This window comes from Lepus europaeus, chromosome 18 (assembly GCF_033115175.1).
Source record: "Lepus europaeus isolate LE1 chromosome 18, mLepTim1.pri, whole genome shotgun sequence".
NCBI lineage: Eukaryota > Metazoa > Chordata > Mammalia > Lagomorpha > Leporidae > Lepus > Lepus europaeus.
Genome location: NC_084844.1, coordinates 51795244 through 51814345, shown reverse-complemented (window position 1 = coordinate 51814345; position 19102 = coordinate 51795244). Strand labels below are relative to the sequence as shown.

Below are 19102 nucleotides of genomic sequence, written 5' to 3'. Positions count from 1 at the left end.
AGTCCTAACAGAAATCACAGCTGTCTCTCTGATTCCTCCGAACCTAAACCCTTTCATATGCCTGTGCTGCATTTCTAGACCTTTCCCCCACAGCTGCTCCTAGGGACGTCAATGACAGATCTTAGGCCCCACACTTGAGGGAGATGCTCCTAGTCTCCCAAAAGGGGGAGGGGCAGGAGGACCAGAATTCTGGGTACCTTAAAAATAGGGCTACATATGTACACCCAGGTGGTCATTAACCCCCTTGGAGAGAACAGTAAGAGCCTCCCCTTCTCCCAGAAACTGCTTAGCCTTCCCTCACCCTTTGCTACCTCCCACCAGATTTCTCTTGGCTGAATACTTTGGCAGGGGAGGGGGAAGGGGAGGATATGTGGCCATTTGCCCCGGATACTCAGTTCTCCCCGGGAGAGCACCATCTCCTCCCTACCACCTACCGGGATTCATGGTAATGAAGATCCCGCAGGACCACACCAGATTGATTTCAAAGCCCTCAAAATGGAAGCGAGTGAGGCCAGCAGTCAAGGCGGACAGGATGGACAGGATCTGCTGGGCCACCACTGACAGCACCTCGATGTTGATGCGATTGAACTCATCGAAGCAGCCCCAGGCGCCAGTCTGTGGGAGGGAGCAGAGTGGCTGGGAGCAAGAGAAGCGCCCCAAGATACTGGAGAGCATGAGTAATACACTCTTCCTTAAAATCTGTTAGCGCTGAGGGCCAGCACTGTGGCACAGCAGGTGAAGCCGCCACCTACAACACTGGCATCCCACATTGGAGCGCGGCTTCGAGTCCCAGCTGCCCTGCTTCCCATCCAGCTCTCTGCTAGTGTGCCAGGGAAGGCAGCAAAAGACGGACCAACTACTAGGGCCCCTGCCACCCACATGGGAGACCCGGATGGAGCTTCAGATTCCTGGCTTCAGTCTGGCCCAGCCCTGGCCAACTGCGGCCATTTGGGGGGTGATCAGCAGATGGTAGCTCTCTTGCTTTCTCTGTCTCTCCCTTTCTCTCTGTTACTTTGCTTTTCAAATAAATAAGATAAATCTTTTAAAAAAATATGCTTTGATATGCAAGTGGCCTCTAGGGCAGTGGGGAGAAGGGCACCAGAGTGGCACTACGGTGGCTCTGTCCAGAGCTTCCGACCAGTGGGGGACAGCTCTAGAAAAGAGATGGGCTGGAAAGGGACTGGCCTGGAGAACACGTGTGTGGGGGGAAGCACTGAGTGTCAGACAGTTTGTGTCCAGGACCTTCCTTGAGCCTTACCCAACTGTCTGATTTGGCAAATGAGCGACCTGAAGCTCAGGTGGGTGAAGAGACTTCCCTGAATGCAAGAATCACCTGAGGTGATGCAACGTTGTAAGCTCCAAAGCTCCGCCCAATATCTGGGAATTTGATATTTAAGGGGTCTCTGGGACAGGGAGGCAGGGCACTCACTTGGGCCAGGCCTGAGTACATTCGGCCCATGGACTTGTAGTCCAGGCCCTCAGAGCAGTTGACCACGATGACGTATATGCCAAGGGCCTTGCCCAGGTCCTTGACGGTCTCGGTCTTTCCTGTGCCTGCTGGACCTTTAGGGGAGCCTCCTCGATGCAGGTGCAACGCCGTGGTCAGTGTCATGTAACACCTGAGAATTGAGGACAGGACCCGAGTCGGCCTCCCACAGCCTCCTCTCAGCCCCTGCTGCCCCTACCCCAACCACCTCACTCATCCCCTGTGGTGGACCTGTCTGTCAGGGGCGTGATGACCAGCCGCCCGGAGTTGCCCAAATACTCGTAGCCGTACTGGAATTGTGTGTTGGTCTGACGGATCATACAGTCATCGAGATCCTGGGGAGACAGGGCAGAACGAGAAAGGGGCGGGCTTGGAGGAACAGAGAGGGCTGGGAAAATGGCTGAGAGAAGGGCTCAGGAAGGGAAAGGAGGGTGCAGGTGGAAGATCGGGAGTTTGGTTTGAGAGCTAGATGGAAGGAAGAGTTTACAGCCAAGATGGATGACACTGCTGCCTGGTGACTGTTTTTTGAGTCCTCATCAAGTGACACACAGAGTGAGCCCTGACCGGAACAATGCCTTATCACTGTTGATTGAGGAACTGGGACAGAGTCAAGAAGTCGGCTGGGATGCTGTGACAGACTACGGGTCAGATAGGATATCACTGTAGTTAGAGAGCACGGATTTAATTAAAGCATTAGGATCCAGTTTGGGGGGAACAGAATGGGGAATTAGCCCGTCCAGCACCTTCTCCCAGTAGAACCGAAGTTGGCTAAGCCAGTCAAAGGAGTTGACGTCCATGAGGCCACTCTTGTAGAGCTTCTCCAAGACATCCCGGGCGTGGATCTCTATCGTCACCAGAGCCACAATTTTAAGCCGCATGATCTTGGTCAAGTTCCCCCTGATGGCTTCTGAGTACTTATTGAGTATTGACACCTGTGGGAAGACGCCGTCGAGGAGAGCAGACGGAGCAATGCCACCAAAACCTAACCATAGCACAACCCAACCTAACGTTACTTTCATTCGACACCAGTCACTGCTGATCATACCCACTGCAACTCTCGACACCCAGCGTCGGTACAGGAAAACATAATTCTGCTGCGCCCCAGACTTTCTTCTCTGGCTTCCATCGCAAAGCTCCTCAACCTGACCCTTTGCCATCAGCTTCCCTCCAATTCTGTCCCTAACAAATCACCCCTCCTCCGAGTTCTAACTCCAGGCTGATCCCACGTCTGCTGAGTTCCCCACCTGCTTCTTCTTCATGACCTTGAGGATTTTCTTGTCTCCCCGCTCCTTGGCTGTCATCAGGCACTTGGTGACATCAGCTGTCCACTGGATCTGGCTGGCAGTGATCACCACCTAGGCAGGTGCAGAAGCTGTATGCCAAAGCCCTGCCCTGGACACCCACACAGCCCAGATCCCAAGTGCAGCTTCCCCACGATTAGGTGCTATGGAGGCATCTCTCGCTACACCTAATCTGTTGTAAGGGATGGGGCATGAGGCTCAGGTCAGGAGCTCAGGGTATGGCAAGCGGAGTACCAAAGCCACAGTCTAGAAAAAGAGTGAGAAATCTGCACTTTGTAAAGATCAAGGCCCTGTCTTTCTGTGCACTGCTCCCTCTTGGTGCCATCTTTCTTGCTGCCCCATTCCCAGCCTACCTGGCCAGCCCACTCCTTCACCCATTTGTCTCTCTTGTTGAGGAACTTCTTGAGAGCCAGGCGGCAGTTCCGGAGAAGGTCCCGCAGGGTCACCCTCATGGTCCGTTCCACGTCGCCAAGCCAGGACTAGGGGGAGGTGAAAGAACAGGTTGGCTCAGCCTCGGGATCAGAGCCTAGGTCTTCCAAAGGAAAGGTACTCAGGAAACAGGACTCCAGGGCTTTGGCTTCAAGAAAAAGGCAAGAACTGGACAAAGGTGGTACAGGCCCCTGAGAGCAGTGGGGGACTAGCAGGCAAATCGTATGGTTTCCCAAAGGCAACGGGTACAAGGCAGAGGTTATAGTTGTCAGGAATGGCAGGTGGGAGGGGAAAAAAGCAACCAATCTTCCTTCCCAGAGATGTTCCCTCTTCACAAAGCCAAGTGAACTTTCTTTTCTTTCTTTTTTTTTTGACAGGCAGAGTGGACAGTGAGAGAGAGAGACAGAAAGAAAGGGTCTTCCTTTTTCCATTGGTTCACCCTCCAATGGCCACCACAGCTGGCGCACCGCGCTGATCTGAAGCCAGGAGCCAGGTGCTTCTCCTGGTCTCCCATGGGGTGCAGGGCCCAAGCACTTGGGCCATCCTCCACTGCCCTCCTGGGCCACAGTAGAGAGCTGGCCTGGAAGAGGGGCAACCGGGAGAGAATCCGGCGCCCCGACCGGGACTAGAACCCGGTGTGTCGGCGCCACAGGCAGAGGATTAGCCTATTGAGCCGCGGCGCTGGCTGAACTTTCTAAAAGGAGGAAGAACCAGCTTGGTTCTTAGACCCTCACCACTCACCTCCACAGGGCCTTCTAAAAGTACAAGGTGGAGGAAGTCCACATACTCGCCGTCGCCTGAGTACATCCCCACGGCTTCCCACTTGCTGCTGGGTCCCCCGGCCTGCAGAAGAGAGAAGCTATGAATGGCTTTGCCTGCCTCCTCTTGCTATCTGCTTAGAAGTATTTGGGCCTTTTGAGGGTAATCTCTGCTCCTTTCCCCTCCTCGCGATATTACCAACCCTCAAGAAGTTCTAGGTTCCAGAGCCGCTCATTGACACCACCCTCCTGTTGGGAGGGCATGGGTCCATCTCTTCCTTGCCCTCCCCCCACCACAGCCCCACTGCGGACCTTCTGGATCTTCAGCAGTCTGATGTTGTCAAAGCATTTTTTGAGGTGTGGCTGCACAGCCTCTGGGTTGCGGGACTGGCCCAGAATCTCCAGCAGGTCATCATTAGACAAGAAGTAGAAGCGGGGGAAGATGTGGCGCTTCGTCTCCAAATACATATCCAGAGACTTCTGGATGTCTTCCAGGATTGTGTTCATTTCTGTCAATTTGTCCAGGAGGCCTGCAGAGGAGAGCAATGAATGACACCTGATGGCCTTTTGACCATCAGATCACCACCTGGGCAGGTGCAGAAGCTGTGTGCCAAAGCCCTGCGGATCTGGAGTCCCCAGATGTTTCTACTTTACCAACTCTTGAGTGCTGGGGTGCAGACTGTCACAAGGATTTGGGAGGGAGCAGAGAAGTACCTCCAACCCTTCCATCACACTTGTCCCACTCTCTTCACTAATTCTTCTATAAGTATCCATTATACACACTATAGATGAACACTGTACATGTTATAGTTTATAGGTTAATTATGCATCATATATGATTTTGTTCATATAGCCCCATCTCCCATCAGCCTTTGGAAGTATCAGTCTCATGCCATCTAAGAATGTAGGGCTTCACAGGTCAGCCCAACAGCTTCTGAAAATTAGACTTTAATCTGCATGTATACAATCTAACAAGTTAAGACAGTAGATTTAAATACATTTCACATGCACATGGCAGAGATCTGCAATGACGGGGTCACCAGTGTCCTGCATGACAAAGCAAGAAGAGCATGAGCCTGGGCGGGGAAGGCAGCCATCTAAATGACAAGGACTTTGCTCCCTAGTATGTCAATCAACCTCACTGACTTTGTTGGCTGTAAAATGGCAACCTGACTCACCTCAAAGAGCAATATGAGACAGTAAGTAAAATGTATTGGGTCCAGCATTGTGGTGCAGCAGGTTAAGCCATTGCTGGTGATGCCACCAACCCATAAGAACCCCGGTTTGAATCCCAGCTGCTCTGTTTCATATTCAGCTCCCCGCTGATGCTCCTGGAAGAAGGCAGTGGAAGATGGTCCAAGTGCTTGGGCCCCTGACACCCACGTGAGAGACCTAGATAGAGTTCCAGGCTCCTATCTTCAGCCTGGTCCAGCCCTGACCATTGCAGCCATTTGGGGAGTGAACCAGCAGATGGACGATATCCCTCTCTCTAACTCTGCCTTTCAAATAAATAAATCTTTTAAAAAATGAAATGCATTCATATTTGCAACATTCTCAGCAATCTTAGTTTCCTTCAGCCAACATCCCAATGGCCTTAGGTCTTGATTAGAGGAGAGAGAGAGAGAGAGAGAGAGAGATCTTCTATCTGCTGGTTCACTCCTCAAATGACTGCAATAGTTGGGTCTAAGCCAGGCCCAAGGCAGGAGCTCAGAACTTCTTCCAGGTCTCCCATGTGGGCGCAGGGGTCCCAAATACTTGGGCCATCTTCCACTGCTCTTCCCAGGCAATTAGCAGGGAGCTAGAACAGAAGTGGAGCAGCCAGGACTCAAACTGGCACTTATATGGGATGCTGAAATCACAGGAGGCTTCGTCTGCTATGCCACAATGCCAGCCCCTCAGTTTCTAGCTTTCTGAAGAGAACACGGATGCTCACAAGTGTGAAATCTGAGGTGACCCTCAAGTCTTCAACACAGAGTCTTTGGTTGCTGGAGCCTTTGAGTGACTACTTGAGTGACCCCTAGGTATCTCAGGGAATCTCAGTAACTGTGGACAAGATGGATTTGTTTTGTCCATTCAACAAAGGGGTAATGGTTTTTATAATTTTGCTTCAAGTTGTTCTAAAATATCATTTTTGCCAGTTATCTTCAATATTATCACTTGTTGACACCCAGCTTTGCATATCATACAGTTACACACTATCAGAGCAATGTTTTTAAGTTTTATGTGTATATTCCAGGCTTTGGGGAAAATGAAGAATTGTTAGATCAGCCCTAGGCAAAACAAAGAAGCTCTCAGTCTCTTGTCCTCAGAATTCCCATGTTAGATGCCCATCGGCAAGCACGGGTCCCTGACTCTACCCTAGCCAGCCAGGCCTCACTGTGAGTCCATCTCTCCACTCATCCCTCTCTTCCCCATCCCTACCCCACCTCCATACCTACCAAAGTATCTCCAATAAAGACTAGATATTATCCCCAATAAAGCCAATATAATGATAATAGTGGCTTCCCTGGCGCCATTGCATGTGATGAGCTCTTTATTTGTGGTATCTCATTTACTTGTATTCTTGCACAAATGTGCACATTCAGTGAATTGCTAGAGAGCACATCTCCTTAGCCAGGGCTTGCTGAGACACAAGGCTGTTAATGGAGTACTAACCTGATGTCAGACCCTGTCCTGTGGGTGTCCTGCACTCCTTGACAATCCTCACAAAAACCTGGGGAAGGAGCTACCACCAACTCCCTACTAGAGATGAGCAGGCTGTCACATGGGGGAAGCAAGCTGCCCAGGAGCACACAGTCAGGCCTGAGTCAGAGTCTGAACTCCATTCTGATTCTATATCCCATGGCCTTAACCACTGGGTTATTCTCTACTCAGGTATTTGCCGAATTTAACTAACTGAATAATTATTTAATGCTTAGAAGGGGCAACAGTGATGGCAAGTATTACAACAGCCATGTGCAACAGTTAGTGTTTTAACAATGGAAGCATGTGGCCCTGACTTCATGTATCTGTAGTACCAATGTCAGGGCCAGAAGCGTGGGGTTCTGACCTGGGTGGTGGGTGCTCCGGAGAGCATTGTTGTCCTTGTTCATCCGGTCCATGATGGACTTCCAGTTGTTGTTGACCTGGTCAAACAAGGCTGACTCGTTGGGCAGCTGCTTGCGGATGTCCTCTCCCAGGAAGATATTCTGAGGGCCAAGAATCAGGGTGAGAGGCTGCTTCTCCCACATCCCCCACTGCTCTCGGGGTCTGAGCTGACAGCTGGGTAGAAGATAGAACACATCAGAAGCCAAAGGCCAAGATGTCCAAGGGAAGTTGGGATTGGGAGGCTGGGTCCCTGGGTCAAGAAGAAAAATGGAATGAGAATCAGGGAAGAGCAGAGGCTGATCAGGGAGGGCACCCAAGGGTCGGATGGCTGGGTCACGGATGAAAAGTGACTGCAAAAGTGGTAAAGGGAGGCTGACGACAGGGCAAATGTGTCGCCGGTCCTCAGAAAATAAAGGAGCGGCAGCGGGAAGTAGGAAGGGCTCAGGCACTGAATTCTGACCTCAAGATACATCCACTGGCGCTGTACCGTGAGCACCATCTCAATAACCTCCAGGATGAGGGAGAGGCAGCGTTCCCAGTGGTCCACGTCCTTCTCAAAGGCTTTGACGAAACGAGATGCCTTCATGGTCGACAGGGCCACCTGGTTGTCTTCCAGTGCCTGGAAAACTTCTTCTGTACCTCTGGGGCATAAGAAGTCAAAATCATAGTCCCATCCCCATCCAACCAAACGTTGGTCCCTCCTCTGCAACCCAGGTCATATGGCCCTGCCCTCCTCTCCTCTCGAGGCCTGGGTTCCTCTTCTACCTGATCCGGTGATGGCCCTTATCCTTGTAGGGCACTATGTCTAGCTGTGTCACATCCCAGGTCTTGGCAATGTTCTGTAACGCCTGAGGAGGGAAGGCAGGGGACGTGACGATCAGGTATCTAGCCCACAAAGAGAAGAGGAGATGGCTGGGCCACCAGGCGGTGGACAGCTGGAAGGCTGGACTCCAGGAGGCCAGGCAATGCGGGAGGTGGGGGCTGTGCCATTACCAGTTCTATGGCCAGCTCTTTGGTTGCCGAGGCAGAGATCTCCCCAATTTTCTCCACATGCTGATCCATCCCAAGCTCGACAATCTGCTCCAAGGTGAAGCTTTCAGATTCCTGATCAAACTCCCGTTGAATCTCATTCCTGACTTGGTCCCAGTGCCTGCAGCCAGGGACAGGAGATCAGATCAGAGGACCAGACGCCAGGGCATTGCTCCCTACGCGCCCTCCCTCGGAGTCATGACCCGACAAATTTTACTAAACAGGCTCTCAGCTGCAATCTTGGGCACCACGAGAGGTACAAAGATTGAGGGGACGCCCTCCAGGAATTGATTCTCTGAGAGGGAGTTGAGACAGATATGCACCCAAACACAGTTTTATTGTAGGTTTCCTACAGAGCATGCTCTGAGCTAAGTGTTCTACCACGAAGCATTCTAATTCCCATAACTATTCCATAACTTAGCAATCATTATCACCCCATTTATAGATGAGGAAACTGAGGCTTAAAGATGTTAAGACTTTAATTGAATAAAGTGGTTAGGTTAGACTTTGCCATGTAAACTATGGAACTCTGCCAGCAACATTACACTGGAGGCAATGCAAAAGAAGTACAACTATTTTCTCCCAAATGGATAGGCAGCAATTCAAACACCACTTATAAAATACTTTATTTTTTTAAGGATTTACTTATTTATTTGAAAGAGTTAGAGAGAGAGATCTTCCATCTGCTAGTTCACGCCCCAGATGACCACAATGACCAGCACTGGGTCAGGCCCATATGGGATGCACGCATTGCGGGTGGCGGCTTTATCCACTACACCACAATGCCGGCCTCTAAAATACTTTATTCCATGCCCCAATGGTTTGCAGTGTCTCCTGGATCCTATAATAAATGCCAGATGCATCAAAAGAGTTAAACTTGCACAACACAAAGGAAGAGTATTAGAGGAAATAATGGAGAGAAGGAACGTGGAACTTTGGGGGAAGGGGCGGGAGGGGGCTGGTGTTGGAGCATTATGGTATCCTGGGTCTAGCCACTGCCTGGGATGACAGCATCCCATAGAGCACCAGTTCACATCCCAGCTGCCCTGTTCTCAATCCACTCCCCCGCTGATGGCCTGGGAAAGCAGTGGAAGATAGCCCAAGTGTATGGGCCCCTGCCACCCAGGTGGAAGACCTAGATGAAGCTCCTGGCTCCTGGTTCCTGGCTTTGGCCTGGGCAGCCCCAGCCATTGTGGTCATTTGGAGAGTGAACCAGCAGATGGAAGATCTCTGTCTCTTTCCCCAACCCCTCTCTGTAACTCTGACTTTCGAACAAATAAATAAATATTTTTAAAAAAGACTTTGATGAGGAAGGTCTTAAACAAGCCTCAGAAGCAAAAACCATAGAGAAAGAAAGTCATATTTTCAGCTACATTAAAAAAAAAGCCTTTGTTATGGCAAAAGACATTGGATTTAGCCATCATAGGCAACATAAAGTAGACAGGAGAGGCGCCAGGGCAGGAGACAGAGAACACGGTCAAGAAGAATCCAACATGGTGCCAGGTGACAGCAGCAGGTGTGATGTGTGCACCCCGTGTCCACTGCACAACTGGGCACAACAGCAGAGCCACAGAGCCACTCAACTGTCCTCAGTGCATGAGCAGACGAGGTAAGGGTGGGGTAGGCACCACGCTGGCAACCCTGTCATTTGCAATAGCACGGATGAACCTGTACGACATTCTCTTAAGTGACATCAGTCAGACACAGAAGGACAAATGCTGCATGGCACTGAAAAAGTCAAACTCACAAAAGCGAGGGTAGAATGAGGTGGAAAGCAGGGCTGTTGGGGAGATATTGGTCAAGGGTATGAAACTTCAGCTAGACAGGAGGAGGAAGTCCAAGACAGCCACTGTGTAACACGGTGACTGTAGTCAATGACGCTGTACTGCCTACTTGAAAATCGCCGAGTAGATCCTCAATGTGCTCACCACAATAGTGTGTGAGGTAATGCATATTAATGAGCTCTACTTAGCTGTTCCATGATGTATACGTATTTCAAAACAGCATGCTACACACCAGAAATATATATATATATATATATATATATATATATATAATTTGTCAATGTAAAAATAAAGTATTTTAGGGGGCCAGCATTGTGGCGCAGCAGGTTAAGCATTTTAAGTATCTCAGGACTCTGGCATCCCATATTGGAGCGCCAGCTTGAGTCCCAGCTGCTCTATTTCCAATCCAGCTCTTTGCTAAGAGCGCTCCTAGGAAGGCAGCAGAAGATGGACCAAGTGCTTGGGCCCCTGCCACCCACACGGGAGACCCAGATGTAGATCCTGGATCTTGGCATGGCCCAGCTCCAGCCATTGTGGCTATCTGGGGAACAAACCAGCAGACAGAAGAACTCTCTCGCTCCCCCTTTTAAATAAATAATTAAAAAGATAAAGAACTTTGTGGTGGTGGGGATACTTGTGTGTGGACAGAGAGCAAGAGAGCTATGACCACTGTGAGTACTTGAGTGGGAGAGAATGGAAAGATCTGGGTGGTGGCACAGCCTGGGAGGGGACAGAGCAGCTGCCGCCAGGAGGGAGCAGCAGCCTCACCTGTCTCGGAGGGCAGGGTTCCGCAGGTCGGAGATGAGAGGCATGGTCCTCTTGAACTGCTCGATTTTGGAGCGAGTGGTTTCAATAATTTCCCAGTTTCGGTCCTGAGTAAAAGTGAGAGGTGTCAGAAGACCGGCCAGACCCCGACAGTTCCGCTTGCTCCCCAGCTCACGCCCCTTCCCTCCTGTCCCCTTGCACCTTGTACTCTTTGGCTAATCTTGTGAGGCGCCGAAACAGCCCGTGGGCCATGCTCTCCATGTTCTCCGTCTGCAGGGTCAGGAACCGGCCAGTCTTCCACTGGTTCCAGTTCTCCTCCCAGTCCCGTGTGATCTCCCAGACTTGCTGGAGTGCGTCCAGCTCCTACATGGGTGACAGTGGAAAGACATGTTGTGCAGAGTGGCACCTGCCCTCTTCCTCTCTGACAGCCACCTGCTCAGGTCCTTTTCTCCTCTCATTTCTTGAAGCTTCTCACTCCAGGTGACAGAGCTGCCTCTTGAGTTCACACTTTTTTTCTCTACTCTCTTGCCTTAATAGCTCAAGTAATAAGCACACGGAAAAACATCATCAGTTATCAGAGGAATGCAAATGAAACTCTCAACGAGGGGCGGGTGTTTAACACAGCAATTAAGACGCTGCTTGGGACTCCCACACCCTACGGTGGAGCGACAGGGTTCAAGTCGTGGCTCTGCTCCCAATTCCAACTTCCTCCTGGTGCCCACCCTGGGAGGCAGCAGGTGATGGCTCAAGTCGTTGGATCCCTGCCATCCATGTGGGAGACCCAGACGGAGCGCCTAGCTCCTGGCCCAGCCTGGCTGTTGCGGGCGTTTGAGTGAACCAATAGGTGGGAGATCACCGTCTGTCTCTCCTCTCAAATGAAATCAATTAATTAAAAAGAAAAAACCCTCAACCAGATATAGATATAACCGCACATCCACTAGATGGTTAGAACTGGGGAAAATGGAGGTGGAAAATGAGTATTGGCAAGGACACAGAGAAACAGGAACCCTACTTGGCCAGTGAGAATGTTTAACGGCACAGCTTCTGTGGAATATAGCTTGGCAGCTCCTCAAAACATTAAACATTGAGTCACCATATAATCCAGCAATTCTGCTCCCAGGTTTGCTCTCACAGGGAAGGGAGCAGGTGTTCAGAAAGAATACAAGTGCACTCATGATGGTAGCAGCACTACTCACGATGGCTGAAAGGTAGAAACAACCCAAATGCCCATTGATTGCTGAATGGGTTATATTTTAAAATGTGGCAAATTCAAGGGTGGGCATTTGACACTTCAGGTAAGTCCAACTTGGGACATCTTCATCACATAGTGGAGTACCAGGTATAAATCTAGGCTGCTCCACTTCAGATCCAACCTCCTGCTGATATATCTGGGAAAGCAGCAGAAGATGGCCCAAGGGAGACCCTGATGAAGTTCCCAGCTCCCAGCTTTGGCTTGGCCCAACCCTGGCTGTTGTAGGCATGTGGGGGGGATGAACCAAAGGATGGAAGGTTTCACTCCTCCTCTCTCTCTCTCTCTCTCTCTATCTCTCTCTCTCAGATTAAATGAAAATAAGTAAAATTTTTAAAAGTGCAGGACATCCAAACAGGATATTATTCAAGCACAAAAAGGAATGAAGGACTGATATATGATACATTATGGATGAGCCTTAAAGACATTGTGCCGGGTGAAAGAAGTCTGATACAAAAAAAGGCATATTCTATGGCATATTCCCATTTATATGAAACATCTAGAATAGGCAAATCCATGCACATGGAAACAAACTAGTAACTGGCAGGGGCCAGGGAGAGGGGGTGGGGAGTGGCTGCTAATGGGTCCAGGGTTTGCGTTCATGGTAGGTAATGAATATGTTTTGGGACTAGATAATGGTGATGGTCATAGAACATGGTGAATGTACTAAATGCCACTGGATCAGTGGAAATGGTTACTTTTATTAGGTGAATTTTACTTAAATTGAAAAACCAAAAAACCCTGCTCCTCGTGAGCTCATCTCCCTGGTCCCAGCTGTTTTCCCAGGCCCCAGGGACCCATTCTCCCCGGTTGCCATGGGGTCCGCTCAGTTCGCTACCTTCTCCAGGTTCTGAAGGTCCTTGGAGACGGGCTGCTCGATCTTGAAGATGCCCAGGTTGTGGCGGAGATTGTTTTCTTCTTCCCGCATGGCCATCAGCGTGGCCCGCACCTGTGCAATCTGGTCCAGGGCAACCACGTGGCCCACATTACTGGTGAAGGGGCCTGTGGGGAGGTCAGGATGTAACTCAGCACCCAACCCGAGTCCTTGGTCCCTTGAAAGGACAGTCCTGGCCCTCCCATCTCCCTGTGGGCAAATCTCCTCTTCTCACAGGAGAGAGGGAGGGCACGGAGGAGAAGAGAGAATGCACTGGAAGAACAATGGATAATTTTAGTGGAAACTACAAATGTGGTTCAAGAATCAGAAACAGAACAGGGGTGGTGCTTGGCCTGATGGTTAAGACGCCTGGTGCTTGGGACACCTCCCCTCAATATCAGAGTGCCCAGGTTTGAGTCCCAGTTCTGCTCCCAATTCCAGCTTCCTACTATTGTGGACATAGAAGATGATGGCCCAAGTACTTGGGTCCCTGCCACCCAACTGGGGGACCTGGATTGAGTTTCTGGCTCCCTTATTCAGCCTAGCCCAGTCCTGGCTGTTGTGGGCATTTGAGGAACAAACCGGCAGATGGGAAATCTCTTTCTGCCTTTAAAATAAAAATCAATAAGTAAGAAACAGATGGAACATGGGAAGCTGGTATAAGAAAACTGGAAGAGGCTGGCGTTGTGGCATAACAGGTTGGACCACCACCTGCAATGTCAGCATCCCATATGGGCACTAGTTCACATCCCAGCTGCTCCCCTTCCAATCCAGCTCCCTGCTAATGTGCCTGGGAAAACAGCGGAACATGGCCCAAGTCCTTGGGTCCCTGCACCCATGTAGGAGACCTGAGTGAAGCTCCTGGCTCCTGACTTTGGCCTGGCCGAGCCCCAGCTCTTGAGGCCATTTGGGGAGTAAACCAGCAGATGGAAGATCTGTCCCTCCCTCTCTCTCTCTCTAACTCTGCCTTTCAAATAAACAAAAATAATGTTTTAAAGTAAGGAACCAGTGCTGTGGCTTAGCAGGTAAGGCCTCCGCCTGCAGTGCCGGCATCCCATATGGGCACTGGTTCAAGTCTCAGCTGCTCCACTTCTGATCCAGCTCTCTGCTGTGGCCTGGGAAAACAGTGGAAGGATGGCCCAAGTGCTTGGGCCCCTGCACCCACATGGGAGACCAGGAAGAGGCTCCTGGCTCCTGGCTTCAGATCAGTTCAGCTCCGGCTGTTGCAGCCCTCTGGGGAGTGAACCAGCAGATGGAAGACCTCTCTTTCTCTCTCTGCCTCTGCCTCTCTGTAGCTCTGCCTTTCAAGTAAATAAATAAATCTCTAAAAAGAAAAAGTGAAAGAAAAGCAGAAATGTTATGAGCTGGGCCTCTGCCTTCTAACCAAACATGAGTGACTACCGGTGTTCTCATCCTTTGTTCCCTGTGGTGCTTCCCCTGCACCTGGCACCTGGCATCTGCCTCCTCCCATCCTCGTTCTCACTCTACCAGGACCTAAGCTTTGAAGCTCGGTCTCAAAACAAAGGCTAAAGTAGGGGGAAGAGCTAGGAACAGGAGAACCTTTGAATTCAAAATCTTCCAGAAGAGTATGTGCTTTCTTCTTGAAATCATCAGCTGAGTGAATAAGCCCAGTCTTGAACTTTTCCTTGTTTTTCTTCAGCATTTGTTCGCTGTCCAGCAGAGTTTGTTGGAACGCAACCCACTCCCCGTTGAGACTGTCCAGCATCTCCAGTACCTGGGGCATCGAAGAGGGAAGGTTGACCTCTGAGCAGCAGGTGGGTCCTTCTCACCCATGTTGTTAGGGACTTTTTTCTGAGCCTCCAGACCAAGCCCATGTGCTATAGTTCCAACACGATTCAGTTCCCAAACTCAAGCACAAGTTCAAACCCCAAACCCTTTCTATGCTGAGAGGGTAGGAACTTAATCTCATTATGGTGTCTGAAGGCAGGGCCTCTGGGAGAAGACCAGATCTCATTAGGACACCGGAGTGGAGCCTCGTGATGGAATCGTGGTAGCTGTATAAGGGGAGACCCACATGGACTAGCTTGCTCCCCGTGTCTCTGTTTCCTGGACTGCCATGGGACCCCCTCCTTTCACCACCTTCATTGGACACCAGACCAGTGGGGCTGCCTGATCGCAGACTGGGAACCTCCAAAACCATGAGCCAAAAATAAACCTTCTTCTTCATAAGTAGCTTCCCTTTGGTATTCTAGTTCTAGTAGCAAAAAGCTGACTGCAACACCAGAGACAAGTTTTATGTGTGCCATGAGGCCCAGAGAAACCACGATGAGAGGCCAGTGTTTGGCACAAAGGCTCAGACGCCACCGGGATGCCCACGTCCCATATCTGAGTGCCTGGGCTTGAGTCCCAACCTCACTTCCAATCCAGTTTCCTGCTCATGTGCACCCTGGGAGACAGCAGGTGAAAGCTCAAGTGCTTGGGTCCCTGCCAGCCCTGGAGGAGACCCAGACAGAGTTCCAGGCTGCTGGCTTCAGCCTGACCCAGGCCTGACTCTTGTGGGCCTTTGGGGAGTGAACTGGCAAACGTAGGACCTCCATGCATGTCTGTCTCTCTGTCTCTTGAATAATATGAAAATAAATGATAAATTTAACTTTAATAAAAAGAAGGTGCCAGTGTTGTGGCATAGTGGGTAAAGCTGGCACCTGTGACACTGACATCCCATATGGGCACGGTTTGAGTCCCGACTGCTCCACTTCTGATCCAGCTCTCTGCTGTGGTCTGGGAAAGCAGCAGAAGATGGTCCAAGTACTGGGGCCCCTGCACCTATGTGGGAAACCTGGAAGAAGCTTCTGGCTCCTGACTTCGGATCAGCCCAGCTCCAGCCATTGTGGTCATTTGGGGAATGAACCAGCAGAAGGAAGATCTCTCTATCTCTCCCTTTCTCTCTCTATAACTCTACCTTTCAAATAAATAAAATAAATCTTTAAAACAAGAAAGAAAGAAAGAAAGCAAAGAGTTGCTGGGTCTACAAGAAACCCATAAGTGGATGTCAAATGTAATTGGAGTTGCCTTCGGTTCTTAGTGACTCTTTTTTTTTAGATTTATGTATTTATTTGAAAGGCAGAGTTACAGAGAGGCAGAAAGAGAGGGTCTTCCATTTGCTGGTTCACTCCCATGATGGCCGCAATGGCAGGTGCTGTGCTGATCCGAAGCTGGGAGCCAGGAGCTTCCTCCAGATCTCCCATGCAGGTGCAGATGCAGGGGCCCAAGGATTTGGGCCATCTTTCACTGCTTAGCCAGGCCATAGCAGAGAGCTGGTTCAGAAGTGGAGCAGCCAGGTCTTGAACCAGTGCCTATATGGGATGTCGGCACTGCAGGCAGCAGCTTTACCCACTATGCCACAGTGCTGGCCCCTCTCAGTGGCTTTTGAATCAAGTCTTCTCCCCTCTCACTTCTCTATGTGCCACTCCCTGCCCTCAACAGCATAAGAGTCTCCCTCCCACCCCCCAACACACACAGTCTGCTGCTGGTGGTGTGAGCCCAGCTTCAGAGGGTCAGACACTGCTGGAACTCACACTGTCCGGAACTGGCACCTCGTACTTCTCCAGAATGGCAAACTGCTCGTGAATGGGAGGAATCTGAGACTCCAGGTTGGGCAGGTCGTGCTGCAGGGTGTCCATGAGCTGCAAACTGACCCCCAGCTCCTCCAGCGTCTGGGGCGGGCGGCTGATTCTGAAGGCAGGCAAGGAGCACACTGGTCGGTGGGGAGCACGGTGCCCCCCAGCCCCGCCCCGTGTGCGCCCCTGCCGAGCTCGTACTTCTCTGCGTTCTCCTTCAGGTAGGTGTGCAGCTCCAAGAGGCGCCCGGCCGCCATCTCCTTGAGCAGAGTGGTGAACTTGTTCTGCCACTCGTTGCAGTGCTGCACCAGCGAGAACTTGAGATGCGAGCAGTCCAGCAGCACAAACTGGATGTTGAGGACCGTCTCCTCCTTCTGTACGTTATTGGCAACCTCCGTGTAGCTGCAAGGCCCCAGGTCCCCCCCTAGGATGTTTATTCTTCACGGACAGGTCTCTGCCCCCACTCTAGAAAGCTCTACCCCCGGGGGCTTTCCGTGTCAGCTGTTGTGACTGTGTCATTTTCCCAAACACTGGCCGGCCCCATCAATAAATAAGTCTTTTTTAAAAAAAAAAAAAACAAAGATCAGAAGGTAAGAATCTCCTTCAGTTTTACTCCAATCTGCCCTCTTAGAGCACAGGTGCTCACTTCTTGCATCCTCCAGTCCCTGCACATTTCTTCTTTCCCGACAGAACCCACCGTGCTCCCCCAGTCACTTTTCCTCTCGACCCGGTCCAGCTCTTCCCTGACCCCTACTCCTGAGGAGTGCAGGTCCAAGGCCCTGGATCCCACTCTTCTGTAACTGAAGACACATACTCCACCTTCGCCGCCCCCAGGCCCCTGCGGGGTCTCTGCCCCCACCTCCTCCTCCACCCGCAGCTTCCCCCTCACCGGGCAATGTCGGCATCAAAGGAAGAGACCGGGGGGTTGAGGCGCTGGTAGCGACGGATGAACGAGTCCTTGTTGATCTCCCAGATCTCCCGATACATGTCCCAGGTCCTGAGGTAGCTCTGCAGCAGGCTGGCGTTGTTGTTCATGCCGCTGCTGATCTGTGCCTGGATCTTCTTAATGTCCTCATCCCGCTCTGCGAAGGCCCCAGAAAAGGGATTCTCACCAACTCCCACCCCAGGCCATGCTTCAGCCCAGCCCCTAGAAACTGTCCAAGATCTTCTGCTCCAACACCAACTCCCCAAGGAAACACAGCTTCAGTGTAAGCCTTGGAAAACAAAGGAGGCACAGTGGGTTGAGCATCCCATGTCTCCCATGTCAGCATATTGGCTGCTCCATTTCCCAGCCAGCTCCCTGCTAGTGCTCCTGGGAAAGAAGCAGAAGATGGCCCAAAAGCTTGGGCCCCTACCACCCACATGGGAGATTTTGATGAAATTCTGAGCTCCTGGCTTTGGCCTGGCCCAGCCCTGGCTTTTGTGGCCATCTGGGAAGTGAACCAGCAGATGGAAAATCTCTTTCTTGGGGGCTGGAGCTGTGGCATAGTGGGTAAAATTGCTGACTGCAGTGCCAACATCCCATATGGGCACCAGTTTGAGTTCCGGCTGCTGTACTTTCAATTCGGCTCTCTGCTATGGCCTGGAAAAGCAGTAGAAGATGGCCCAAGTCCTTGGTCCCCTGTACCCTTGTGGGAGACCTGGAAGAGGCTCCTGGCTCCTGGCTTTGGATCGGCCCAGCTCCAGCCGTTTCGGCCATTTGGGGAGTGAACCAGCAGATGAAAGACCTCCCTCTCTCTGTCTCTCTCTGTCTTTGCCTCTCTGTAACTCCACCTTTCAAATAAATAAATAATAAAAGTCTTTTAAAAAAAAGAAAAAGAAAATATATTTCTCTCTTTCACTCTCTCTTTCCCTTTCCCTCTCTCTCTGTCACTCTGCCACTCAAATAAATAAATCTTTAAAAAGAAAACAAAGGAGGAGGCAGAAAAATAAAAGTATGGCTTTTGGTGTCTCTTCCATGGGATCAGAGGCCTCACCTATTGGGATCTTGCCTTTCCTCATCTCCCACTCCAAACCCCAATCCTTGGGCACCAATCATCTAATCTCACCTCCTTCCCAGTCTGGCCCCCTTTTTTTAAAATTTTATTTGACAGATAGACAGTGAGAGAGAGAGACAGAGAAAAAGGTCTTCCTTCCATTGGTTCACTGCCCAAATGGCCGCTACAGCTGGAGCTATAACAATCCGAAGCCAGGAGCCAGGTGCTTCCTCCTGGTCTCCCATGCGGGTGCAGGGCCCAAGCACTTGGGCCATCCTCCACTGCCTTCCTGAGCCACAGCAGAGAGCTGGACTGGAAGAGGAGCAACTGGGACTAGAACCCGGTGCCTATATGGGATGCCAGCACCGCAGGCGGAGGATTAACCTAGTGAGCCACGGGGCCAGCCCCCAGACTGGCCCTTTGACCGTGTCTTCCAGCAGTCATGACAATGATGGCTCCATGTGTCTCGAAACAGCCCTGGACTCTCCTCCCAGCTCTGCTCATTCCTAAGACGATGATACCTCCGACACCTGGTGCCTTCCCCAATGCCCGCTCACCCACGATTATATGGATGGGTTCCCGGTGGAACTTGCGCTTGATGAGAATTTCAGGGAGGTGGCGGAAGACGGAGATAGTGGAAAAGAGTTGGTTGCCAATGTCATTGACCACATTTGCCAAAGTTTGCAGAGTGGGTGAGAACTCCACCTGCAGGGAACACAACCAAGAGAGCCTCAGTGTAGCCCGTGGAGGAGACAAAGCTCCGGACCAGTGAGGTTGAACATCTCA

At 51.0% G+C, this 19102-nt stretch overlaps 1 protein-coding gene across 2 annotated transcripts in view; it reads right to left on the bottom strand.

Moving 5' to 3' along the window:
- The window catches only part of DNAH2 (dynein axonemal heavy chain 2), a 117208-nt gene that overhangs the window by 51040 nt on the left and 47066 nt on the right, over positions 1-19102 (bottom strand). For both annotated transcript variants that reach the window (XM_062216438.1, XM_062216439.1), the window contains 20 exons: positions 18874-19021; positions 17230-17422; positions 16542-16742; positions 16299-16455; positions 14323-14497; positions 12727-12890; positions 10841-11002; positions 10643-10746; positions 8055-8211; positions 7827-7909; positions 7522-7702; positions 7024-7162; positions 4287-4504; positions 3958-4059; positions 3141-3266; positions 2731-2841; positions 2230-2418; positions 1718-1821; positions 1430-1619; positions 435-615 (listed from right to left, as the gene is read on the bottom strand). In XM_062216438.1, coding sequence (XP_062072422.1) covers positions 435-615; positions 1430-1619; positions 1718-1821; positions 2230-2418; positions 2731-2841; positions 3141-3266; positions 3958-4059; positions 4287-4504; positions 7024-7162; positions 7522-7702; positions 7827-7909; positions 8055-8211; positions 10643-10746; positions 10841-11002; positions 12727-12890; positions 14323-14497; positions 16299-16455; positions 16542-16742; positions 17230-17422; positions 18874-19021 — 3085 coding nt within the window. The remainder of the gene's footprint in view (positions 1-434; positions 616-1429; positions 1620-1717; positions 1822-2229; positions 2419-2730; positions 2842-3140; positions 3267-3957; positions 4060-4286; positions 4505-7023; positions 7163-7521; positions 7703-7826; positions 7910-8054; positions 8212-10642; positions 10747-10840; positions 11003-12726; positions 12891-14322; positions 14498-16298; positions 16456-16541; positions 16743-17229; positions 17423-18873; positions 19022-19102) is intronic.